Raw genomic sequence first — 27,981 nt, 5'->3', positions numbered from 1 at the left:
AGTTCAATTTACTGCTGAAATAAATAGTTTTTGTGGAATAAAATCATCATTTCTTGAAAATTCTGTCACATGTTCATGATTCATTTTTATCTGATTACTCAACACATCAGAAAAGTCCGGCAGCGAGTCATCTTTCTTCAACAGCAATTAACACCGTTAATTATCAAATCAGATCAATAAAAAAAATTTACCTGTCCAATTGCTGTCCAATTGCAATTTAAAAAATTGTAGCATTTTTGGGGATAAGATAATAAATAAATTGCTCCGACCGGATGAATCATTTTTTTCCCGTCAACTGAAATCGTCCGTTTGGCGATGTTGCCGGAAGCTCGGTAAATACCCTCAGGGGTCTAGAGTAAATTCGACAACGTTGGAGCCCAAATAAGCGCGCAGCCAGTCCGCGCGGAGATGACCAATCGCATTCTTGCGTTTGGCGACCAGACTAGGGCTAAACGGTTCATTACGTGGTTGAAAAATGAGACATTCGGTTTGGCATGCAAATTGGGTGAATTATATTTCTGCGATGATTCGTATTTTTATCGTCGAGTTGACGAGTGAATGTTGCGTTTATGCGAATCATTTTTACGAGCAATTCTGGACAACATTCGTTAATTCTGAAAATTGATACTGGGTGAGGAATGGCTGTACCAATATAGAACTCCACTCCCTCGTGATTTATTCATTTGAAAAAACAAAGAATGTTGATTTCTGGTCGGTGGGAAAATACGCGACTGAGAGTAGAAAAAAAGTTGGAGGGTGGGGAATATGTTGTGTCGGTGATTAATAATTTTGTGTGTAAGTTGACCACAGACACGAATTATGTTCAGAATAACTTTAGGACAATGTCGTCTTTATTGTTCAAAATTTCTAATGGGGCAATAATCATTAGGTTGGTTGAAGAAAATTAAACAGAAGGGCGGCTCTCGTGTTTCAGTGAAATCATGAATATTTTCAGATAAATCATAAGGAAAAAAATTTTTAATATTGAAAATATTGTATTTTCAATGTATATTTTACTCAAGATAATTTATATTTCGCTTTTGAAAAATTATCATTTTGAAGTTGACATGTTTGACAAATGTCCTCTCTCCACGTACCATTCCCCAAATTATTCACAATTCTCGCGTTTAGAATTCCAAAAATCAGTGAAATTTAAGGAGAGCCTGTCCAAGGACAATGTCCAGGTACTCGAAAAGTCCTTGAACCTGTATCTCCTCGGAATAAAAATACATCCATTACTCACTGTCATGACAAATATTCTCATTAAATAGTGACCTTTCCCACTCATTGACAAAAACGCCGGTAACCCCAGGCTGAACAATCCTACCTTATTTACCTGGAGGGCGAAATCCTCCCTTCTTTAACACATGGCATTGTCCCCAATTCTCGGTAGTCCACACCCCTCAACCCCGTAAATACCCAAAATTACCATTTTGCAAAACTATTATTTTCTTGGAAAAATTTCACAACTAACCTGACCCCATCAACAATCCCTTCAACATCTGCGCGAAGAACAGAAAACCGTTTCTCATTTTACCCCTTCCACGATATCACCCTCTCTCTGTCTTTTATTTTATTCTCTCGTTTCTTCACTTGCTCGTTGGCCGAGTGAAAAGGACAGGTTCGAGGTTGGAATGCGTGAGTAACTTTTCGAATTCCACGACGGGTGGTTTGTCAGTTCGTCTTCAACTCTTGTGGGTGTAACAACTTACGGCAGTAGTGAACATTTACATCGAACATTTTATTCATAACTCCAGAGTGAACAGTGTATAATAAAATAGTTTATAAAAGTACCAGTTCAATTTTCGCCAAATTAAATATTGAAATACGATAATAAAACGTGAAATTCTCCGAAAACCAGTGGAATTATCGAAAAATTTCAAGAATACTTTTTTGTAGCTCGCGAAATTCCCCGCGAATCATATCTCATCATATTTTTCGGTAGCAGCGCTAGTTTAGGTGATACAACAATTTTTTTATCGAGGATAGAACGCGTGGAGTTCCATCAGAAAAAATCACTCAGAAGTTTTTGTGCAGACTCGACATTATTTCATCATCGATTGTTCTCGAAAATTTTAATAAAAAAATCGGGATATCACGCAAATTACCAATCACTAATTATTGATCGTCTCCGCTCCATAAGAAAGCAAGAGTCGTTTCTCCGAAGCGGATAATTCATTCGAGTTCAATAAAGCGCGTTAAAAAAAAATTATCGTCGCAGACAATGTCAACTGAGGGCTTGAAACCTGTGTAAGCCCTTCATTGTTGTATTCCCATTGTTTCGTGATACAGTTTCATTGTCATCGGGAAGTTTGGCCCCGTCGGGCTTTGCACGAAGGGTAAATCCCCGACAAGGGAAGTTCGGAAATTGATTTTGATACCGTGGCAACAGCTCCAAGACTCACACAAGTTGCGGTATGAAGAGGGTGGGGTGAGCCTTGAGGAATCGATTACGATCCCCCGGGGGTGAGACATTAAAAAAAAAAAAACCGTAGCCTTCGTTGATCGGTACGAAAATGGGGGCCCCTGAGGTCACAGCAAGTTCATCATCATATTCCTGTCGCAAGGCCAAAACGAATAATTGATATCACGTGAGAATAAGTCGTGTCCTTCGCTCTCGTCAGATAATTATTTCACTCGAATCGCTTAATACAAATGAATTTTCTCTTCCAGGATGAATAGAAGAATTAACCAAAGTGTTGGATAGAAAATAAATATAAAATGAAGACTGAAAATTGCTGCTCGTAACGGGCGTTACTTGGGTACTTCCGGCTGTGATTAAGTACTAGTCAGGTACCTGAAGTAGCGCCCGAAATGAGTGACCAGCCTCGACAGATGTGAATGTGAAAATGAGACGAGCCTTGAGATGTGCAATAAAAAACAAAAAGAGTTAAAAGATCACGAGAATGAAGGTGGAATTGCGAGGAAAGCTGAAGGATCATCAGGAGGCCTTGGATTTTCATGCCATCGAGGCTGCATGTTGATTGTACTTCATCAGGTGCTCTGGTGGTACCAATACCCGGCACCTGTTGGAGCGCAATTCATATGACTGTGCCTTCCTACATTTATCATTGCGAAGACGTGAGACATTGGGAATTATCGAACAAGCGAATCGGAGCCACGACTCTTTTAAAAGTTATTGAGGTAATTAATTTTAATAATATTAGAAGTTGATAAAATAATTTTAATGGTGAAAAATTGATTGCCAAACACTTGAGAAACCAAATTAAATGAGATTCGAATTAAAACTGGCAAATTTTGAATAATAAATTATTTAAAAATTATTAGTAATAGATTTCTAACTAGGGAAAATATCCAGTGGACCTGGGCATCCCCAGTCTTCACAAATCGTCTACAAGAAAAGGCTTCACTCTAGAAAAATGCAAAACGGTCTCTTATTTATTCCACAACTAGAATTCAAATAGATCTGACTCACTCTGGTTTTAAACCACTGTTTCACGTGAAAGTTTAACAACACAACTCAGTTAGATCATGACTGAGTACGTTCTAGGTAAAAATACTCTGTACAGTCAGAAAGAAAAAACAATTATATTTGATTTCAACAAACAAAAGCTGAAATTTTTCACGTGAAAACTCGCATTCAACATGTGTCACTAGAATATTCAACTGGCATCGTAATTAACTGTAAAAACAGATTAACACTTTTACGGTTTAAGACATATCTAATCAAATCGATTAATTAGAAACAAAGAATTAGCCCCAGAGCCTTTCTCATTTTTTTCCAAAAAAGTCCTGGTCTTTTACGACAAAAGAATAAAAATAAAAAACACGTGCGTAAGAAAGTCACTTGTTTCGTTTTTCCTTGTTTACGAAATTAAAAGACTTTTGATGCTCCTGTGACAAAATAATCAGAAGAATGCTGAGCACACGGGCATTCAATCACTGCGTCATGAGAATTTATCGTACGACACGTGGTATTTGCGGTCGTGACAAAATTGGTAATCGTGACGTCGTTGGATACGGATTAAATGGCACATACATGTACAGTGATCTGGAGATGTGTCCATTTCCAGCCATAAGATTCAGGGAAAATACTCCGGAATTACTGGTAAATTATTTATCCCGATTATGCCCATTACTCCAGCCCTCGGTGACACTAATTATTGTTTCCCTGATGGGCTGACGTGTCTTCGTCGCTTGTCAATGGCAATTATACCAGTACAAACAGTGATTTGTACGGTTGCATTGATTTTAAAAAATGAAACTAGGCCTTGAGAGAAAAAGAACGGGGCGACTGGCGTCGACTGTGTCTGGATGAGAAAAAAATCCTCTATCGTGCGAGTTTCTGTCAAACATTCACTGAGATGGATGGACCAAGCAGCGAATGGAAGAGCATTCTAGGATTGACACTCGTTGGCATATCTGCTGCCATGTGGCTGTGGATTTACTGCCACATATTTGGTAATGTGTTTCACCTTCAAACAACCAATATTTCTAAAATTAACCTGATACCTTGTGACACGATTTGTTAGACAGACCTCGTACAATCCAAAATATCGGACCATCCATATGGATCAGACGAGACGTTGTTTGTATATTTATGAAGACACTTTTTAAGTCGTTCTCTTTTTAAGTCGTCTGTTCCTTTTTCATTGATGAGTTGAATGAAAGCCAGAGACAAGGCCGGACACTTGCAGATATGGTTGGTCTGGATATTTTGCACCAGTCATTTCGTACCCTCGGCTTTTTCAGCACTGACCCAGATTGTACTACTGCCTAGTGCTATTAGTATTGTGCTGATGACCACGTCAAAAGGGTCTTCACTTCAGGGAGGAAAATATTCAATTGAAATAACGCGACTACAGGAAATTTTAGGGAATTTTTATTTGAATTGCCTTAGAAATTTGTTACCCCTCAAAATTCCTTTTCTTCTCAATTCCCCACCGACATATGTATTCATAAAAAAATAAATAAATATTGGAAGGAGTTTGTAGACAACTGAGTCCAATGTAATTTAAGGCCCCATAACATCTTTCAAATTTTTCGGATAAATTTACGAATTATCTTAAAAATGATTTATTCACCCAACCCGTCGCTTGAGTCATAAAGGAGAATGTTTGTGGCAAGGATTTAGAGACCAAAGGGTAATTGTCACCGCAGATGCTACTGACGCAACTCAAACCGTACAACCATTCATAAACCACATTTAACGATTAGTTCTTGGCCATTCCCTTTTCGAGGCCCTAGGCTCTCAGTCGACCGCTCAGCAAGTTCTTCTAGTTTATTAATTTCACCATCCGAAATCCCTCGGTTCATTAATAACAATATTCATCTCTAATAGCAACAATTTTCAAAACAGATATTCTTCAAAATTCATAAGCGATTGAAGCCCACAATATCCATTCCATCGTAATTAATAAAATCTTATGAATCTCGCATTAAAAACACCAGATTCTCCTCAATCACCCAAAATATTAATTTTACATTCCCTAATCAGCCCAAACCTCCACTTTTCCCCAAAATAAAGGGGGAAAATAAAATAATCGCCCTTAATCATCCCCAAGGCGTCCCATACCCCCTAAAAATTCCAATTTACCCCCTCGATTCTCCAAATTGAGGTACAATAGAGTACTTAATGAGATAATGACGTTACATGTAGATTTCACATGCTCGAGAAGTGTCGCAGAGGGGAAAAGTGACTGGTGGAAACTTCCTCTAACGCAATTACATGCTCTCTTGCCCACCTCCCAACAAATGGTGTCTGTACCCAGAGCGAACTGCTTCTCTCCAAACTGCATTACCCGCCTTTTATATCACCTCACCCCCTCACCCCAATATTGTTTCACCAACCCTCTGTTACCTGTTTCGTAAACTCCATAGAAAAATAATTGACTCGATGTTTCCAGTGTACAAAGATGCCCCAATAACGTTCTCCGAGGAGTATCGGGGTGCCCTGTACTGGCGATTGAAGGGAATCATGCATCAGCCCATTACTGGTATCTACAAGCCACCATTCGCTGACAAGTACAAACCAGAAACAATGCCCGACGATTGGTAGAGTACAGAGGGAATTTATTCATTAATATGTGAAATTAAATCATTCAATTAGCTGTATTATTTACACTAAAACATTGTTTCATTCAATTAATATTGGTATATTTACATAACATTACAAACATCGCGACAATTGACACAGGAACGAGTCAAATATTATTTTGTACTTGATGTGAAGCACCAGGTAATTACCCAAAAATGATGTTCCACAAATATATTACATCTTGATTGCCCTGTAGCTCACTTTGGGTAATTTCTCCCTCCTCCCTCCAACAGATTAATAATTATAATTATGATTAAAGTTGGTAAATAATTCTCGTTCATTTGCACATTACTTAATTTCCAAAATCCTTGAAATGATGGCTCCTCCGAATATTCATTATCAATTTACCTTGGGAATCACGAGAAAGCGAAGGTTGTGAGTAATTAAGGCACGAGATTAATTAATTAATGAACGAAAATCCCTGCCAGTTATGGATTCTCATTACAAAGAAAGTAATCTCATGAAATATTTGTTCAGTTCTGCTATAATGATAATTCGTGGAAACCATTCGAACTGGTAAATTCTTGAATTCAAGATTCAGTGGCTTGAAGTTAAAGTTATGATTTCAAAACAGGATTAACACGATACCTCTTGTCAGTGGCTAGTATCTCAATAAATTCATGGTCTGTTATTGATCGCAGGAATTCCTACAGTTTCCATGGATTTATTGACACACTCATTTATGCAGGAGCGATCGTAAAATATTTCACACTCTGTACTTACGAAGACTTCACTGTATAATGAAGTTTGAGAGTCCATTGAATGTCAAAAGTGATGTAAAAACGGAATAAACATGGTGAGAGCTGAAAAATTAATTGTCGACAGTCGTTGGTGTCCGAGCATCACGAGCATTTATCTGATTTATGCCTTTTTAAAATTCACCCCAGCTAGCGCTCAGTTTGGGGAGGAATTGAATTAATTTTTTTAGCTGCGATGATGAGTTGAAGCTGTTTGAATTTGTCAGCCGAGTTTTTTGTGTAAAAATGGAGCAAATGCAACCGGAATGTTTAAAAGGGCTAGTTTCCTGCCTTGTCCAATAAATATTATTCCCCAAAAAAGAAAGTAGTGATTCTCAGATAAATTCTCATTCAATCGTTTGTACAGAGTGAAAAGTTCGATAGCATTTATCGCATCGTTTGGTAATCGAGTTTTGTTCCAACTTTCTCGGTAAAACGAGATGAGTCACTTCTGGCTGTTGATCAGTTTTCATGAATATCACGAAATGTAGGGAAGATGACACATTTTTGTTTTAACACTTCTTGCGGACTGAATTGAGTACTGTAACAAATGTCATTACAAAAAATCCGTTATCTCTCTTATATTCGAAGAGATTCCTCAGAGATAAGTCAACTTATCTCATTTTACCACATGGAGAGAAATATTCAGCAAAAATTACGAAGTTCACTAGGAAAATTTGAGTAACAGCCCTTAATTTTTCTTCGAAAATTTAAACGTTAATTACAAAATGCTCCAAAAAAATTCCGTACTCGTAAAACTTTCCTTAATCATATTTCTGAAGTTAGAGATAATTCGAATTGAAGATTTCTCTCCCCGCACTTCGCTATTGGATTGACCCAAAATAATTCCTAGTTACACCCCTTCGAATAATTTCTCCCGAGTTACGCATTAAGTCCCATTTGCCACCGCAAAGATGCTCCATCTTCTCCCTGAGTATTGCAAGGGCATCTCCGGATATTCTCCCCTTTCTACATTGTCTCCGATCATTGCTCATACATGACCAGGGTGAATCTCCCTTACGTTGGCTTCAACTGGAAGAATTTTCCCTCGATTCTCCACATGGCCATGAAAAATGAACAGTAGAAGGGGAGAAGAAAAAAGACCAGTAATGTTGGTGTTGGTTGTCGGTGTTGTCTGGGTTGGCGTCAACGACATCATTGTCCCTTACTTGTCTGCTGAGTTCAGTTGCTGGCTGAGGGCGTCTTGGGTGGCTGGAAGGGATTCCATTTCAGACACTCCGGATCGATTTCTTTGTAGACAGGGCCACGTCGTTTTACCCTCTCCTTGTAGTCGTCGATCACGTCCTGCGAATCATGGGACATACGATTGCGAAAGGAGAATGATGAAAAAAAAAATTAATATACGCATTGAGTGAGTGAGAAACCTGTCAAGGACGGATCGCATTTCTACTCATGTATTACGTATAATAAATTTTAAGGGACTTCAATGTATCCTCTAACGGCGATTCCTCTAAAAATCATTTTGCACTCACAGAAATATTTATTACTCTTAGTGAATGATTATTCTAAAGAAAATTCGTTGAGAATCAGCGAATGGCAGAGTTGAATATGATTAAATGAATATTCGCGAATTAATAGTCAAAATTGAACTAAATTTTTGTGCTCAATGAAAACTAAATACTTCTGGAGTATTTTATCGCTCTGTATTTTTCTGTTTGTGATTGTGAATTCTGTCCGATAATTATTTCTGTGTTAATACTTCACACACTCCGATACTTCATGTAAATAATAATAAATCGATACGATCGCTCAAAATTCGATGATAAGATCATCTCATCGCTCTTGTTATCGTTAATATTTGTTTTTCATTCACTATGCTATTTCCCTCGTTTTATAGTTTCCCTTTGGCTTTGAATTGGAAGTCAAAGATTAGGGGAAATTATATCTAGTCAAAAGTATCAATTATTTTTTTAACAAGTAGTCGATAAATTTCATTAAGCGAACGGTAATTTTCCCGGTATTATGCGATTTGTCTTCTCGCAAAATAAAATTATGCAAAATTCAATCAGTCGCATCGTATCCAATCGACTTTTAAATATTTATGAACAACGGAAATGCGGAATTTGTCATTGTTTAGTGATTTTCATTACTCAATATATCCGGGAATTGAATGATGAATGAGTGAAATGATTGTACGTATTATTTATCGATAATAGATGTCATTGGACCGAAGGAAAATTATCGGCTGTTTGTTATTCAATGAATGAAAAGTGTTTAAAAAATATAACTGGATTGCGCTTGGGCCTGCGCGCAACAAGGAGTGACATTGATCGCAATTTTCCAATATCCAACGGTCCTACATCTATACACGTCTATTGTGAGTTATTGTATTGCTTCTGGGACGTGTATCAATGCGGTATTGTCCTCACTGCACTTGGATAAAATCCAAGTTGCTTCAAAGACAGAAAAAAAAAATATTACAAAAGAGTGGATTTTCCACAAAGTCTCACCTGTTTTTTCAGGATAATATGTTTTCCCTTCCAGTATTTCATCATCCCGAGGGCCTGGAGAGTGCTCACAATGTCGTATGAGTCAATTGCCATCTCCTTGCTGATGTCTGATAGCGGGGAAAGGAGAATATTTATGAGAGGCTGTACATTGTCAGAAAAGAATGGAAATTTCATGTTTCATGGGGGAGTCAATGAAATTTTAATATTTTGGGCAGATATTGGCTGGTAGTGATGAAAGATCAGGATTTATGAGACTACGGACGACTAAAAAATACAATTATTATTTTTGCTTGATAGTTTGGGGATGAGTGGGCGTGATATAAAGTTAATTTAGCTGAGATTATTTTTCCCATCCAAATTTCAGGCAATAGAATTGCACCATTTGTTGATATTTTGTATAGCCTACCTCGAATTTCAGTGAAAATTGCGGGATGATAGGTTTTGATACAAAATCAATGGAATAAAATATTTTTAGATAGCTGATGACTTCTATAACTGAAAATTGAATATTTAAAAGAAAGATTTTTAATTTAGAGACTGGAAGAAATATAAATTTGACTGATTTTTGAATAGTAATTTCTGGACGAGGCATTACAAACTTGTCGGGAGACGTTGAAATTCTGTTTACTAAAAATTCTATGAAAATTCAAATTTTAACGCGACTAATGTCTGATAGCAGTGAAAGCAGAATGTTTATGAGAGTCTGCATAGGCCAGCGAAGGAAAAAGAAATTTCATGGGCTGTTGACTGGTTATTTCCAGGAGAGCGATTTTGAATTCAATTATGGTCCATAATAATTGAAGTTATGTATTTCACAGAAAACTTTATGAACTTCCAAAATCTCCCGAAATAACGCATTAACATCCAGTAGCCAACAATTTTCAATTCCCAATTACTTGAAAATGTAAGAACATATTTTAGGGAATATTTCAGTACTATAATTTTCGTTTTTCCGTTTCTCTCCCCAAAAATATTGAATTTTCCATGACAAATTGGTTGCCATTGACACGTGAATTTTGCCTCCAACTGCGGTGAGAATTTTCCAGAAATTTTACCTTGTCAGCCCTAGATATTTTCACAATCGATGGATTGTAATTTTGCCCAGGACTGGTACTAGAATTTTCGTACAAAATTCCTCTCTCTACCCGAAATTTCCTCCAACAACCGTCACCAAATAATTTCCCCTAAAATCAATTCACTACTCCCCGATAAATTTCATGAAATAAAACTAAACTTATTGATTATTACAGTAGTTGTGGTTCACCTTTTACAGAAAGTTCCTTTCCCCCGAAGTTGCACAGATACTGTAGCAGCACATCTTTCCAATAGCTCCGATACGATATGAGACCAAGATCGGACAATGGTTTTTCCGGTGAGCCAATTTTCTTCTCAACCCTCGTTAAGAGATAACCTGAAACAGAAAAGTCAATTTTTCGTTTACCCACTGATAAGATGTCTGAAGTAGAGGTGAATATACCATCAAAAATCTATTATTCACAGTTATAAATGAATTTCCGTTTGTTGACAGGTGTATCAGCATTGTTAGTTCATATGTTCAAAAATTTAAAGTGCACCAGGAGTTAATTCATGCAATACAGAGAGTTGTCGTGTGAATGGGTAACATAGGGGTCATATCTCGGTTAAATTTTGCACCAAGTAAAATTTATGAACCCCGATATCTGCGTCAATGCAAATACCATAACTGTCGTAAAAGGCGATTCTTCGCGTTGAAATTCTAGAGACCAAAACGACGACATCCCTTTCACCAAAACGATCAATGCTGCCGTCATAGAATGCACTGGTGATGCACATACAACTGCCTGCACTTATCAAACAATGGCATCAGTTACCAAAGCCGAGACCGATACAAGCAACTCGAGAGGCTCATCAAATGAGCAGAACAATAAATAAGTTTTCAGGGATAGAAATTTTTTTATAAAAATATCCGGTCCATTAAATTGTTTTATTCGTAACTAATTGGCGGCTGAATGACGATGTGCCAAGTGGTATTTTAATTTTTCTACTGTGTAAATAACGATACAGATGTTGTTATTCAAAGGCTTTTGATGACTCCAATGGTAACAGAGAGAATGCCTGAAGTTGATCGAGTCAGTGACCGGGCAAAAGGATGAGACCGCGTCTGGCCATGATGCCTGGTTGAACGATCGTTCCGCCTCGTTACACCATAGAATTGTAATGACGCGAATCCACAAACCGCCATTTGATAAAAATCATTCATTTCACTGGGAAATATTTTTATCAAATCGTAAAGAAAATTCTGGGAAATTCAGTCACCCTTAGAGTGGAGGTGAGGATTCCAGGAGAAATTTTTTATAACGGGGGTTCTTAACGACGGATTGAATTTATGAAAAAAGGTGGAAAAGGTAGAAAAAGTGGAAAATAAAAATAATTAAATTTAACTCGACATATATTTCTTAAATTTGTGGAATCATTAAAAATATTATAAAGTGGGGGTTCAACTAATTGAGGTGATTGGTCTATTTTAGAATTGCAGTGACTCGATTTCTAATATTTTCGTTAATAAAAATATTTGTTTTTAACGTAAACCACAAACGTCATTCAACAAAACAATTAATTTCGCAGCCAAAAAATTTCGTCTCACGAGGAAAAATGATTAAAGCTCCCTCCCTTCCTTAATCCCACTGAAAAATTTGAGGAATCCTGAAAATCCTTGTAAACCAACCCCTCAAATAGTCCAGGCGGGTGTTTCAGGGCCGCGGCCCACCCAGTTCCAGGTTCAACGACCGTCTCTGTAGCAGCGGGTGTACCCTTCTCTCTCTCGCCCTCCCATCCTCCCTTTATACAGCCAACGGTACCCCCTGTGTGTCTCGGTGGATCCCCAACACCCCTCTACACTCTGCATCACCCTACCGTTCTTCCGCCACCAGCCCATCGCTCTACCTCATCCGGGCCGAGTGGATGCAGGGTAGGAGGCAAAATACAGATGAGAGAGGATGAACAAAATGAAATAAACGGACAAAGACAAAATTACTAGACCAATTCGATATGCCTCTGGTGGGGGTATTAATTACGACTTTTCCTCAGTCGATTTTCTGCACTAAATGAGAAAGAGAATAGAAGACCAGTTGACAATTTTGGATTGCTTGGAGGGCGGGCGCATATGGCTGGAGGCTGTATCTCTGGGGTCACTGGAGGTCACCAAAGACTTCATGACAAAATTCCATTTTATTCGGTTAATTTTTGAAAAAAATTTTCCTCAATTTTCCGCAATTTTTTTATTGCTTTCAAATGTGTGGATCGTTGACCACAACTTAGCATTTCCAGGGGCTACAAGTGTCGCTGGAAGTTCTCCAAACCCTTCAGGATAAAACTCAATTAAACTTCTGTTTTCCCCAAAATTTACCACAATTTTTTTTTTGTTTCGAATGTTCAGGTCGTTTGTCATGTTCGATCATCTTCAGGGTTCCAGGTGTGGCTGGAGGTTGTATCTCTGAGGTCAATAAAGGTCACAAAAGCTTCCACGACAAAATCCAATTTTACTCACTGCTCCTCCCAATTTTTTCACAAATTTCATTCTTCTTTTACTCCAAAAATTGTTCCTCTTTCCTCAACGATAAGTTGACAATTATCACTGTCTTCCAGATCTGGCATCGTTGACAATTTTATATCACTTCCAGGGCTTGCACACGCGGCTGGAGGCTGTATCCCCGGGTTCATCGGAGGTTACCACAGAAATCCCAAAAAAATCCCATTTAATTCCCGTTTTCCCCAATATTTTTGAATAATTTATTTTTATTTTTGAGCTTTTAGGTGTGTGGAAATGGACAGGTGGCTTTCCTATCATCTTTAATAAATAATTTTCGCCCTGGTAATGGCTGTACAAGGATTCTGATGTATGTATGTACTAGGGTGGTGGCATACGGGTCGATGTGGCGAGACATCGGGCGTCGCACTTTCCTCCTCTATCTAGCCAACCATTCTGCAGACATTGATGCTAGAGCCACACGGTTATACACAAGTACTCGGCTACCGCTTGTCCACACCCTCGCAAATCCAACCACCGCAGGTTACCAATACATGTTAGTGTGTGGATCTCTCTCTGCTTCATCCCACCACTGGGATGAGTGACGGAACGCGGAGAGAGGGGCAGTGTGGAAAGGGGGAGAGAGAGAGAGGGGTGGCGGGGATAACTACCCCACCTGACAGACCCTCTACCGTACTACGTGCCACCACACTCTGTCAGCATCAATGAAAATGACGTCACAGGGGGGAAAGAACATTACCGCTTGCGTTTGGGTACTTTCATCGTCATCGAGGAGGGGAATTTTTTATGCTATTGGAGTGTGTCATTGTACACATGTTAATTTTTATTTCAGGGAGGGGCTCGGACAGGGTGATTTTGAACTCTTGCCATTTTTATCGGTAAATTGATCCCGGTTGAGATAAAAATTTCCGTTATTAAATATTTCATAATTAAATGGAGAGAAATGATTGGTAAAAATTACGGAACTTAAGTTCATTTATCAATTACGGACGGGTAATTTATAGCGTAATTTTTGAATTTGAATTTTCTACAGAAAATTCATTTATCCATTTATTTAGCCAAAACTTAAATTTTCTTCTTTTTCTTCTTCTAGTTATTATTATTGTTATTTTAAAATTATTTCATTTGAAGTTTTTACGAAAATTCCTCCGGCTTCGCACTTTTCATTTTTGAACCTGAAAAATTTCACTTCATTTATTTGCAATAAACCTATCTGACATTACTCAATAATCTGCAAGCTCTTGTTAATTTTCTTATAAAATTTAAATGTTCGAAAATTTTGTTTTGCATAACTTTGAAGTTTATTCTTTGATGGATTTAGGTGTAGCAATTATTGCAGAGCCATTCGAAGTAATTTTGATGATGTTGGCAATGAATGTGAATATCAGTAATAATTTAATATTTAGTGTTTCAATTTTTTATATTGTCATCGAGGAGGAAATTAGAGTTCGACGGTCCTTCTTAAACTGTAGTTAATCAGTTTAAACGTTTGATTTTTCGAGAGGAAGATTGAAGTACCACCCATTTTGTTTGTTTCCGCATTATCCGTACTACACTCAGTGATAACAGATGAACACTTCTGAGCTTCTCTTATCCTCCAAAAGTAAAACAACTACCCTAATTGATGCTTCCTTAAGATTAGATAAATTTATAATCGAAAATGGTACAGTTCAAGACCTTTCTCAGCTTCCAATAATAAATTCATTCAATTCATCCTGACCTTTCCTATTATACCTCCTCCATTTACCAAGAAAGTGGATATGCATTATTCACTTGGAGAAATGAGAACTCCTTTTCCTTCAGTACATAAATTCCGATATTATTCAAAAACGGTCTTTAAAAAATTTTTTTTCAACATTATCATCGACAATTTCGGATAGTTCAAGAATATTTAACCCTGACTGTCAATTCGAGAAAATTCAATTCTCCAGTTATTTATTATTTTGTAATTACATTTGCTGTGCACACAAAGAAATATTCAATGAAAATTCCGGTTTGTCCGTCATTTTTGACCGAAGTGCAGTGGGAGGAAATTCTCCAAAACTCATAGAATTTATCCTCAACGTTTCGTAATTTTCGTTCGTAATTTTTACTGAATATTTCCTTCCCCGTGGGAAATAATTCGAAGCTGTAGCCGACAATTTTCCAAATATATCCAATACAATTTTCCTACAATTTCCTACAATTTTCCTACAATTTTCCAAATATATCCAAAATGAGCATTTAACCGACAATTTTCCAAATATATCCAAAATGAGTATTTTTTTATTTATGAGTTTTTTGAGTGAAAGATAAGAAAATAACGTGAGTATAGAACATAGTGCACAAGCCCCGCATGTCTCCCAAAGTAAGCCAATTACCCCAATTCATGCTCCACCCAAAATTAGATGAATTTATAATCGAAAGTGATGCAGTTCAAGACCTTTCTCACCTTGCAATAATAAATTCATTAAATCCATCCCGACCTTTCCCATTTTACATCTATCCATTTACCAAGAAAGCCGATATGCATTATCCACACAGAGAAATGAGAGAACTTCTTTCGCTCCAGTACATGAAATTTGTTTACTCACTGAAATCAATGAGTAGCCTTCCATATCCTTGACGCTGATAGGGTGGTAGAGTCAGTATACACGAGACGTTGTAATTCAAGAATGAATTTTTCTCCTGAAACACAAAATACAGAGAAAATTTTTACTCCCCATTCCCATCCAATTTTTTATTTTATTGTTTTTTATTGTATTAGTTCTGTCGTGATATGGTCGTTTATGGTCAGTGGAGTGCAGACGAGATGATCAGGCGATTTTTTTCATTCTTCACGTTATTTCTTTTCTCTCACATTGTTTAGTCGGCAGACAGTGACTCACCACTGACGTCTGTGGCAAGTTGGAACAGGATAATTCGAAGAAAAAATATTTTTATCGGATAGTATACATGCATACACGTGAATATGTTAAAGCATACTTGCATTTAAATCCGACACAAGTAGGTGGTTATAATCGGATGAAATTTCGTGTATTCAAACAGAATGATAAAGCGAATGTCGCGATAAAGCTTTCACCCTTTCATTGATTTAAATTTTCAATCGGGGTGAGCGTGAATTTTAAATGGTCTGATATCAATTTCCTGATAACCGAACACTTATATTTTTACCTGAAATTGGAATTAAGTCAATGGAAATTAAATGTACCTCTGAAAATTCAAACGAAATCCCAATTTTTCCTGTTCTCCTTCCCTTATGCAGACAGCGAACAATAAATACTTTAATTACGGAATTTTTATATTTTTTATGTTATTTGTGAGGGATAATCGGTTTCTTTTAAACCTTCGTGAAGTTTATTATAAAAAACGATAACAATTTTTTAGAAACTTCAATTGAAAAAGTTTTGTCTATTTCTCGATTGGCCAGGCAATCACAATCAAATGAAAACGACGCGCTGCGGTGTTGGCCGCATATGGTGACCAATCCAGGGTTAATAAACGAGAGATTTATTGATCTTGAGCTTTGGGAATTTATTAATCTAAGATCGTTCCCTTGGAATTGATATATTTGACGGTATTATAACTGTTTGAGAAAAATTCTGTGATTTTTTAGGCGGAGAGAGGAAAATATGATAAATAAATTAACGAGATAAATTACATATTTGGGTGATTAATAGAAAATTTTCTACACCATCTTGGACTGGAAAGATAATTCTTTTTTCCCTCGAGCTCGTAAGACATTATTTCTTTGAATGAAATAAAAAATTATTAAATTAAATTAAATTTCCAACATTCATTGTTAATACGTCTTCATTGTACAATAAAAAAATAGCTTCACCTATTTGGCGAAAAAAAAATCAAATTTTTTTCTGAGCCCAGGCAGTTTAGGATAGGGTAAAAATAAAATAAAACGAAATGAAATCTACTAAACTCCATCGTTCAGAGAACTGTATGCGAGGGCCATAAACGAGAAGACGAGTTTAAATAAATGGTGGGGGACATCCGAGGACGAAGACTCGCAAAATCTGGGACCCACAAACGTCCTTGAGCCGTCCACTGATGGGCCCACTGTGACTCAGGGACGTCTCCATCCTCGGGATGGAATTTTAACCGAATAAAATATTTTTTTTATTAAAAAATGAATTGATTGATTGTGATTGTGGCCATTTTCATGTTGTTCATCAATTTGGTGGAGGATACGAGGATATCCTTGGAGTTGGTGGAGAGTTAAATATGTTATAGAGAATTAACCGCAAAGTTCGAGCATTGTAAGAAGAAAATTGCAATTTGATAAAACATTCAAAGTAATTTCCTGCAAAAAATAATATAATTTGTTGTTTTAGAAAAGTCCTTGAAATATCACATGCTTGTGATTACATCAATTAATTTTCAAGGAATCATTCAATTGGAATTAAGCTTACAATGATCGTTTCCTCCAAAATCCTAAAATAGACAGAGAAAAAAGTAATATAACATATTTTCAATAAAATATTTGTTTTACTGTCGTTTTTGTTGCAGTAAATTTTCTGAAGGTCTCTAAAATTGTCACGTGTCAATATTTCACACCCCGGAAGCTAAAATAATAATCAGAATATCGTACGATAAAAATTCAATCTCCATTGTAATTATTTCCCTGATCTTCCCCCCCAAAAAATAACAAAAATACATTCAATCAACGGCAACTCTCACCAGCTAATTTTGCATCCCCATGCTCATACATATCAGAATTACCCAAGTGCCTCACTGCATGACCCCAATAAATCGAAGTGATAATAATCACTGGGATTCAGGGAATATCCAGCGAGAAATTGAGACGTGTGCACGAGTCGAGGGCAAAATTGCTTGAATAAAACAAATAATCAATACATTATTCAAGCGAATGTGTCACTTCTTTACCCCCTGCCTCCCCTCCACCCCTTCCAACCGTTCACAAGCATACTTATTCTCTCGTTTTATTCAACTCTATCGTATGCACGAATCGTCGTGCATGTGTGACACTCACTTGCCTCCTCGCTTCGACAAACAAGGATGTCATGTATATAAAAATTTTTATTTCACAATATTTTTTTTTTTCTCTTTATCCACGTCACGGTGTCGTTTTATCCCATGTGCGCACATACATGTATGCCGTCAGTCGGAAGTTGTCCAATCATTGTCATTCACAAACGTGAAAAACCCCACCCCCTCCTGAATCCTTTATTTCCACCGGAAGTGGTGGAAAGATTTTCAAAGAAGAAATGAAATGAGTGAGATAAAATATTGTTGAGAAATGGAATTAACTTCTTGGCAATGACAATTGTGGGATAAAAATGTACATGGAGAAGTGCCAAGAATAAAAATTATTTATTTCAATTTGATGGATGAAGAATTGGTGGAAAAATGTTGACTACAAATTGGAAAATTAAAAAAAAAAATTCATGACGGTTTCTGATAATTTCCTGAAGATTTTCTGTTCATGCAAATTCCGAAAAAAATATATTTGTTAATTTAAAAAATTATTTCATTCAATTCCTCCTATATTTATTTTGTTGAACAATAGTTGCTTGTGTAATTTGCGCATCCTGACCTTTCATAGTATTCGAGAGGTATTTCTTTGTCAACATTGTGACATTGATTATAATCTTTGTACGAGGGTTTAAATTTTGATTTATTTTTGATAACAATTTATTACATTTATCAACTACCTGGCCCTATCCAGGTGGCATGGTGTCTCGATTCTGCCATCAATGCATGAAATAATTGAAGGTTTAATTGAATTTTTGTTGTTAATGATTTTTTCTAGATTTTCATTTTTTCTCTCATCTCGAAATATTAATTACACCATAGAGGTTTTAAATTAATTGTTTTCACGATTATTGGCCTGTCAATGGGGCAGGAGACCAAACATCTTATCGAGATTTTTAAAATTAATTAATCAATTAATTCCGGATTTGCATTCTCAAAATTCAAGTCGTGAATATAGTACTTTGAATGTTGAATGAATTGTTGAATGAATTCATCAAAATGAATGTTGAGTTGCGTTGCCAGCTAGAAAACCGCATGGTAAAAAGCGAGATAGGACGGTGCGTGGTGGAGTTGCGGGTATTGGAATGCAGCAGAAGTCATTGCAGCCTCACACAGTTGCTGCACACGCGCAATTCTGAGAGTAAAAAGAGGCAGTTGAAGAGAGAAAAAAAAGAGGAGAGGGAGAAAACGAGCCAAATGAAATGAGTTGCATACGACTAGACTATTGGCATGAGTGTAAGCTCTCGGTGTTTTTTTTTTCTCCTATTTGTCGCAAAGAATTTGCGGAAATTTTTACATACGTTGGAACAATGCTATTGCTCCTAGTCATACGAATGAAAAAAATGTATACAAATTTTTTTCTCATACGGTTTGCGTTTAGAGTTTTCCTAGAATTTTTGTACAATCGGGGAGAAATTTTACTGACAAAATTCCCAGCCTAGTAGTTAGGGAAAAATTCCAGTACTGGTAATAGTAATGGGACTTCTTTTTTTGTAAAAATTTCCCCGAAATTTCCCTTTAATAGGACAATGTCTTCCTCACGGTCTTTAAATTCAAGAACAAAATCACTAGAATTTTCCGTTTTGCGATTCAGATCCTGGAAATAATTTATTGGATTTTCACAGTTTCATCCAATTTTTCCCCAAAATTGTGATTCTTTTAATGACAAATTTAACCCAAAAAATTCAATAAAAATTGTTTAGCGTCAACGCAATTCAATTTGCACTTCACTGAACTGGACGGAAAATAAGAGAACTAAAGTTTAATTATTGTTAAAAAAATATTCAGCCTGAAAACAATAAAGTATTGACATCAGCTTGTACACTGCTGAGGTTAAAATTAATTCCCCGACAGAAAAAAAACCATAAAATCGCTTCCATCCGGAAGCAAAAATTATCAATAGCCAATACAGCTGCGCCGAGACTGCGGATCCATATGAGTTGCCATCGGAGTACAGCACACAACGTCGGGTGTTATTTCTGTCTTTATCACACGTTGAACAACCTCCGCAAATGGAAAATTGATGGACTACCCACGCGGCAGAATTGACATTACAAAGGCCCACACATGTACACTCTCTCACTCCCCCATTTTTTTCATCTCAATGGTTGAGCGAGAGAGTTAAAAAAAAAATGAAATAATGGGAAGGAGAGACTGGTGACACGGTGTAGAACAAGCAATGTTCAATGACAATGGGAGAATCCCAATAAACTGGGTGCTGGTGTAGTTCGATGACCCCGTCACAGAGAATTTTCTCATTTTTCTTTCTCCGAGTCTATTTAATTTTTTTCAAACACTATTTTTTACATATCCACCGACTATTCTTGAGGATAATTATATCGATTACATTCCGATTGAGTGCAGTGGTGGATAAATGAGGTACTTGACCAATAATGCGTGTGCGTGTGTGCAAGACCACCTAATGGCCGTGTGCAAGTTCCATCGGCGACGGTCACTTCTATATTTAGATATGCACCACGAGCCGACGACCAAGCTTCTTCCTCCTCCAACTTTCTTCGGCATTTCTGAACACAAAGACTGTGATGACTTTGCAGTCGATCCTTTGTATCACGAGGGACTATTTTTTTTTTTTCCAGAATGTGTCGCTGTCTTCCAAGGATATGGCACTGATTTGTGAGAATCTGCGGAGAGAAATTTCTGAGGTAAATTCCCGCACTAGGACGAAAAGAGGCGCAAACGACTGCCGGAAAAAATCCAGGACTGGAGCTGGAAATTATATTGGGTTGAACGTCAATTTTTTTTGAATTTCTGGGAAAGTTTTCGGAAAATCCCCCGAGATTTGACTGAACGTTTCGCGAAGTGGCAAAACGATGGAAGTCACTTTGACTAGTGACCAATTTGAATAATGAATATCTCAAAATCTGGGAGAGATGGAAAAATCTTTATTGGAACTTTTTTGTGGAGGGATTCGAATACTACAATACATGTCATTATACAATTTTCGCTATCTCTCTTAGATTCGCGGATATTGCTTAAAAACCCGACCCAAAAATAAATCGAACTATTTCTTTTTTTCCATTTTCCTACGAACTTATTTTTATAACTAAAGAATTCAGATTTTTTGCAGTCTTCATCCTACGATTTTTATAGAGCATTTCCTCACGAAGAAAAGTATTCAACCGAAAAGTTCTGGATAGAAATAATTTTCCGGAAAATTTTATACTGTGTAGAAAACCAGTGCTATCTGCTCTATAATATCAAGATTAATTTGATTATTTCTTCCTCTGTGACGTCAGCCAATGAGAGTCTATTATTCAAGGTCGTTAAGCCCTTATTTTATACCGGATATTTCTGCAAATGAAGATCTACTGTTGAATTTCCTCTCCTCATTCATCGTTGAAAATATCGCAGTGGCTGTTCCCTCACTCTTTCCTTTGAAATAGTGCGCAGATGAAGAAGTCAATTTTTTTTCCTTCTGTTTGACAACTTTATTTCTCAGAATTTCGCACAAGAAAATCGTTCGTAGAAAATTCATTGTTGCTGCAGACAAATGCCTCCCGGCTTTTGACAAATTTTGAAGCATTCACAGTATCAGAGTAGAATATTTTCCATGGATTGCCTTTGGTTGCTTGAGGAGGAAGAGATGGAAGAGCAGATACTGGGTGAGACGATTCCCTCGACTCAGTAATTATCGCCTTCTCGTCTTGTTTGAGAAGACAGAAATTCTCGGGAACAAATAGCCTTTTATTTACCAAGAATTTCATGTATTCTGGTACACGGTGGCTTCAATAGAAATGCAATTTTCTCATTGCATTTAACGATTAAACGCGAATATCGAATGCAAGATATTAAATGTGAATTCTCTCGCTTTTTGGAGAAGAGAAAAGTTTAAAATTTATAGCCTGAATCGTTTTTATTTATTACCAAATGAAAAAACGATAAATCAGTCATTTTTCAATTTTAAATTGAATTGAGATAATTTCTTTTACTCATTTTTGACTGAATCATAAAAAAAGCCACTAAATATATTCAAAGATTTATAATTTTATATATTTACTCTCAGAAATCACCAATTGAATTTACCCATCATCCCTTTACATACTCCATATAAAATTTTATCAAAATAAAAATCTCTGTGACACATTCATGATTTAATTTTAAATTAAATTAAGCACTAAAATGATTACGAATCAGTTTTGGATTGAAATCAAAATTTCGAAGAACAAAAAAATTGAGAGACTCTAGAGAACTGAAAAAACGAAACAATTGTAAAGCAGATCGAATAATAAAATTTCTCCCATTAATTTTAATTATTTATTTAATTTCCTGAACGATAAAAAAATGCAACTGACTTTAGAAATTTGAATGAATCTTGATTCAATTAATTTTCTCATTGACAAATCGTCTCATCACAGTCTGCTTTGGCCGCGTTGATCGTCACCCCAGCGTTTTCTTGTAACCTCGACCGTGGATGAGTTTCGGGTAGAAAAGAGCAAGATAACCCAGTGGAAAGGGGTTGGGGGACCGAGACGGGGGTAGAAACTTAAACTCACACAGTGTGCGCGCGCGTATTTCAATGTCGTCTCGCCAGACAGTCTCCCGAGGCCACCCCCTTCAAAGAAAAGCCGGGTGTACACCATAACCAGAGATCCCCATAGAGGACGTTAACTTTTCCCCAAAGAAACTCTAGGAGAAGGTGAATTTGTAGCGGGATAGAGAGAGATATTGAACGCAAGACATTCGCAGCCTTATCCATCATCAGGAGTTTAGCAAGTTTATAATTGGACGAATGTGAATATCAGAAATATGAGACCAATTAATAGGTCTGCGACAAATATTCGGAGGGGATTAACACAGGGGGATTAGACTTCCCTTGATAAACTGCAGGAATTTCCGGTAATTTTATGACAAAATGCAGTCCACAAGTTTAATTCAATGAAGATGTTAATTATCTATTTACGTAAACAATTAAAAAAAATTATTTACGTAATTGTGTCTCATAAAAAAAAATTCGAAGAACAAGTGTTTTTCGATCTTTCATTCAATCTTTTTAAAACCAAATCGAATTTTCCCTTTCAGTTAAACAAATTCAAAGAATTGAAACTTGCAAATCAATACTCATCAATAACCTCCCCAGATGTTAAATAAAATTCTACCGAAAACTATGTCTCACTGTCTAAACCCCCACGAAGTAACAATTTATTTCAATTCTCTTTCATGATCTTCCACGTCTGCCTAAATTTAACGAGTTCATTGAGTCCTGACTGACACCAATCTCTTCATTCCCCAGGTCGTTGACTCTGACAACGTGCTCCCAAAAACCAGAAAGTGTGACCTTGAGTAATCTCGAAACCTCACCGAGGTCTTTTTTTTGTCATCTCATCTTTTTATTTTTCACTCCAGTTCTTTTAGTTCCCCCTGTCACCCAGGGTTGTTGTTGTTTCCTTTTTTTTCATCCCCTTTTCACCCAAGATGAAAAGAAGACCGTGGAGTACACAAAACGATGCTAACTCAAATTGAGGGAGAGAAGAGGCAGTAAAGGGAGGACTAAAGTTGTTTGAACGTGTGCCTATGGTATTTCGTAGTGTGAAACAGGTCTGTCTGGCATCGATCGTGGCCCAGCCATGGTCTGGGCTTGGGAAAACCGAGGAATGGGCAAGAGGGCGGGGGGGAGGGGGATGAGAGTGGGGTTTTTGCCTCGAGGAATACGAGGCCTACCCCAACCTCCTTCGTCTAACGCTTTCACCCCCTTACCAGAACGTCTGCGGGAATATATACACTGTTTTTTTTTTTTTATCAAGGAAAACTCAGCTTTCCCCTCATCTCAGTCCTTCATTCTCTTCGTTTTCACTGTCTAGCCCTCGTCCTTACCACATCCTCATACCCCTCAATCCTCCCTCACTCCTCAGGGGTCAATGTGAGATCCCTTTTCTATTTATTATATTTCCCTTTGGTCCTTTACCAACTTGTGTACTGGGATTACGTCCAGTTTCTCCTTTGTCTTTGTACTGCTTATTTTCGGCTTCGAGGATTTTCTTTCAAAAGGGACTGAAGGTGAATTGGAAGGAGGGGGAAGATTCAAATTTCGAGGTTTAAATTTTCCTCTCCTCCATTCATCGGTCTTTGATGAAAATATTTTCCAACTCAATGTCTAAAACATTTCATTCATAGCCACTGGACTCTTTGTGTACCAATCTCAGTTTAATTTTAGATATTTTCGAGAGGGGGTGGAAGGTAGGGGGAGGAGGAGGAGGGAGAATTTCATTGTGTAGTGAAGTGGAGAGAGGCGATAAGTTTGGATTCAATGAAATGAAACGAAAAATAATGAGAATTTTCATTCACACAAATGAATTTATCATTTTGTTGAATGTGAAAAGTGAAGATTGGGGGAAATTTTTGGACTAGTATTTGCTGGAGTATTTTTGAAGTGTCCGGATGACGTTCAGAATAATTATACGGGCTACATAGCTTTAAACAAAGATGAACAGTCAATTAAATTTTTAATGAGAGAATAAAATCGATTTTCCTTTCATTCCCTTTTAAACTATACAGATGAAATTTGACTAAGATAGGGAATTGCAAACAGGAAAATTCGGGTAATATTCCTCATTATGATTGAGGAATGTTGAAATAAAAATAAAATCCGTGCATTAAAACCTGATTTAAAAAATAATACTGAATTTTCCGATAGCCCCCCCATTCTCTCCCCACGAAATTCCCATAAAATCCATTACGTACATAAAAAATACTCGTAATTTTTCCCATTATCATGAATGAAATTCCAAATAAAATAACAGCCAATTAAACCTCCATTCAGGAATTTGCGCCCCCTTTACTGAAATTCCCCCAAAATAGTCCACTTCAGCCCGGAAAAATACGAAGAATTCTCCGCGGAAATCATGAATGAAATTCCTAGCATCCCCCCCACCCACCGCAGTCTCTCATAATCAGTCAAACTCCCAGAAAATAAAAAATAAAAAATTCAAGAAGGCCCTCCCTCCTCCCATCAAACTCGATCCGTGGAAATTCTGAAAATCGTTTCGCGATTTTGGTGGCAGTGAGGAGAGGGTGGCGCCGACGCTGCGATTTAAGCCCATTGCGAGTACCGCCGTAGCGAGAGAGAAAGAGAGAAAGAGAGAGGATGATAGACCGAGTAAGAGGGAAATAATAACGACCCCGACGTCGCAGTGCTGCAGAGAGGTTGACGACCCGACGCGAGGCGACGCCCTCTCTTTCCTCCGGGGGTTGCCGAGGTATCCAACTCTTCCAATTCCCTCTCCCATCCCTCCTTTCATCAGACAACGCGCCGCCGCGTAACAGCATACACCATATCACCCTCTCACCCTCTCCCCCCCCCCTTTTACCTCCTCTTTCACCCAACCCTCACCGACAACTGCAAAATTGTACGGCCCTGCGTATCCTGCGCGGCCCACTACCACCCCCCGTATCCCTCCCTCGCAACCCCTCTTTCTCTCACTCGCTCACTCCTTCTCTCACTCCTGTCGACGTCTAGCCAGGGTCGGGGTCATTGAACGTCGATAAAGATTTTGGACTCAAATATATAAACCCTTTACTGCTGAAAATGCCCTCTTATGGACTATTGGCTGGACTCACGAAGATTCAACCCTTATCATGAATAATACATGATTATTGTAATGTCAGTGTGGACCAGGGGGTGAAATTAATCCGAAGCCGGCGGATCAATTTCCAAAATTTTGGAGGAAAATTTGGTCATTACTTTTTTTTGTCGGGAAATATGTGGTCTGAAGTACTGAAAGAGATTGTTGCAGAACTTTTCGTGAACAATATTTGTTGTGACTGACAAGTTGTTAGTAGTGAGGTGGGAACTTGGTCCGGGGTCGATTGGTTTCGGAGGCGATGGGCGATTTTGTAGAGAGTAAAATTTATAATTTGAAATCGATAAATGAAATTGGGGGAAAGTAACAGGGTACACGAAATTAATTAACCGGACAATGGAAACGGGCTTAAATATTTGTTAAATTGTTTTGTTTGATCGATTTGCATTAACTGATTTCTGATGGTCTAATTTTTAGGGAATTTAACGATGATAATTGTTTTGCGTTGGTTGAATCTTGAACAGAGAAAATGAAATTCAACCGAGAATTTCGTGAACATCTTCAATTTCCCTGAAAAATCAATCGATATATGATGAATATTCGATCCAAAATTGGAGAATATTTTTTCTCATTTTTGTCATCTCTATTCCGTCTCATCAACTAGTAAAATTAAGTTTCCATTCTTTTTTTTTCATCAAATTTGGACTTGATGAAAATTTATAAAAGTTGCAATGAATTCATCACTTGCAGAAAGTGCAGAATTTCAATAAAAATTGCTCATAATATCCGAGTGAATTGAGTCCGTCATCCAAATGCAAAACAGTTTGGTTTTTGCATATTAAAAAAACCAGAGAAAACCCTCTTGCTGAACTCAACACATCCAATCCCCTCTAGATTAACAATCATTCTGTCGCCATCGTGTGGGTGGGGAGAGATTAATTAAAATCAAATCCGTAAATTGGCAGCATTCCCGCGAACAATTCGTTAATTTCGTACAGAGAAAAATGTATATCACAAACAAATAACCACTATCTTAACAATACTCATATCTTTCATACACCAAGTGAAACACTTGCTGAACAATTCTTAGCAATAAATTTTTCTCTGTCCATCTAACAACGAAAAACAAAAATTTAAACTATTTAAAATTACTATATATGTGTGTTTGCTCAAAAATATTATAAACTCACCATTTCAAATAGACCCGCCTTCATCTAAAAAATAAAAGAAAAAAGAGAAAAGAAAAATTAAAAATATCTTTGCTCCATTAATTATTGAGAATATGAAATGATGAAGCATTTGATGTTGGACGATTAAAACTGCAATTTGGTATGACAACAATTCCATGACATCAATGAACTGATGATCGACATTTTCACGGGTACAGTTTTTCCCTCAGCTCGCGAGAGGGGGGGGGGAAGGGAGGGAAAAAAATGCAGCGTCGCATCCCCGGGAGGGCCGTGCCTGCGACGCCCCAGGGTCAGAGGTCATTGAACGGGAGTAGGAACGGGTAAAGATTTCGAGTTGGACGCAGTACAGTGCCGATGCCCCTGCGGTAAACGCCAGAAGGACCTGCCCCACCCGTACCCGTTCCCTTCATCTCAAGGGGTTATACTGTAGAGAACTACCTCCACCCTCTGCCCCCCCCCCTCCTTCGGACTTTTATTTTTTCCTCCTCCTGCATAAGGAAGAAAGGAGTGGAGAAAAAAAAAATACATAAAGACAACACAGGGAAAAAAAAATGTGGGGAGGCTTCCAAATCCAGAAACATTGAGGCACTTTTTTTCTCTGTGGCTACCCCTCTTTGGATTGTTTCCAAAACGGTTGAAATATTAACACAGAAGCCTAAAAAATGACCTACCGAATTTTCCACTAAAAGTACCATAATGGAGAAATTTGTTAGATGGGATGAGAGAAATTTCTGAAATTATTTGGAAAAAATCATGGGAAATTGGAACAAAGTTTGTTGTCATCTCTCAGTTAGCTTTTCCTCCCCTCTACGTATTCATTAGTTTCTTGTTTCACCTATTCCCGATTTTTCACGGCTTCGACTTCAAGGGATTGTCAGTCCTTATAATATATCTACGGTTTCTTCATCCCTTCAGAAAATTAATTATCAAAAATCCTCTGTTAGAAGGGGGTTACACTACCAGAAGTATCTACTAGCAAAATTTCAGGGTTGCAAGCGCGCGCTGATACTGCAGTCACCCCCAGAAATACCCCTCCCCCTCGTCAAATCTTATCATTGGATCAAAAAATTTTGAAATGATTAAAAAAAATTGTGACCCTTGCAAAAAGATATTGTCATTTCCTTGATAATACTAATGTATTACAACATATTGTGTCCTTTGACTTTTGAATTTTGAGAGATATTTTTCTGAAGAATAATCTATAAGCTGCTGAAAAATCTACTAGCCCTCACAAGGATCTAAAAATTTTTTAAATCGATTCGCCCCTCACAAATTTAATTCCAAGTCATTGAAAAACACGTTCTCTCCAAATTTGAAAATAAAAGTTCAGATATTTAAAACCTGAACTGACAGATAAGTCAACTTATTTTGATGTACCACTTCATTACTGAGTTCACACACGAATTGAAAAAAAATCATGTGCTTTGTGGATAAAGATTCCCTTCGTACTTAATGACCCCTCGATCTTACGTGAA

General features: G+C 37.3%; 2 protein-coding genes across 5 annotated transcripts in view; one reads left to right on the top strand and one right to left on the bottom strand.

Moving 5' to 3' along the window:
• The first annotated feature begins 101 nt into the window (after nt 1–101).
• Nucleotides 102–6,022, top strand: LOC135161911 (cytochrome c oxidase subunit 4 isoform 1, mitochondrial-like). 2 transcript variants are annotated; one of them, XM_064119896.1, is made up of 4 exons: nt 102–3,144; nt 3,307–4,069; nt 4,230–4,422; nt 5,868–6,022. In XM_064119896.1, the coding sequence occupies exons 2-4, from the start codon at nt 3,878–3,880 to the stop codon at nt 6,017–6,019; spliced, it is 537 nt and encodes a 178-aa protein (XP_063975966.1). In that variant the 5' UTR covers nt 102–3,144; nt 3,307–3,877; the 3' UTR covers nt 6,020–6,022. The 2 variants fall into 2 exon arrangements, with proteins under 2 accessions (XP_063975966.1, XP_063975965.1); XM_064119895.1 differs by having other exon boundaries at nt 102–4,069.
• Nucleotides 6,023–6,053: 31 nt separating this feature from the next.
• LOC135161909 (histone acetyltransferase KAT7) overlaps nt 6,054–27,981 on the bottom strand; it is a 28,051-nt gene continuing 6,123 nt past the window's right edge. The window contains exons 9-13 of one of the 3 annotated variants that reach the window (XM_064119892.1): nt 26,507–26,530; nt 15,366–15,459; nt 10,531–10,677; nt 9,267–9,373; nt 6,054–8,100 (exon numbers count right to left, since the gene is read on the bottom strand). In XM_064119892.1, the coding sequence (XP_063975962.1) occupies nt 7,978–8,100; nt 9,267–9,373; nt 10,531–10,677; nt 15,366–15,459; nt 26,507–26,530 (495 nt within the window). In that variant the 3' untranslated portion in view covers nt 6,054–7,977. Of the gene's footprint in view, nt 8,101–9,266; nt 9,374–10,530; nt 10,678–15,365; nt 15,460–19,144; nt 20,421–26,506; nt 26,531–27,981 lie in introns of those variants that run through there. The other 2 variants (XM_064119893.1, XM_064119894.1) reach the window with 2 other exon arrangements.

The sequence above is a fragment of the Diachasmimorpha longicaudata genome, chromosome 4 (genome assembly GCF_034640455.1).
Source record: "Diachasmimorpha longicaudata isolate KC_UGA_2023 chromosome 4, iyDiaLong2, whole genome shotgun sequence".
Classification (NCBI taxonomy): Eukaryota; Metazoa; Arthropoda; class Insecta; order Hymenoptera; family Braconidae; genus Diachasmimorpha; species Diachasmimorpha longicaudata.
Note: the sequence above shows the minus strand (reverse complement) of the source record. Positions and strands in the feature narration are given on the sequence as shown.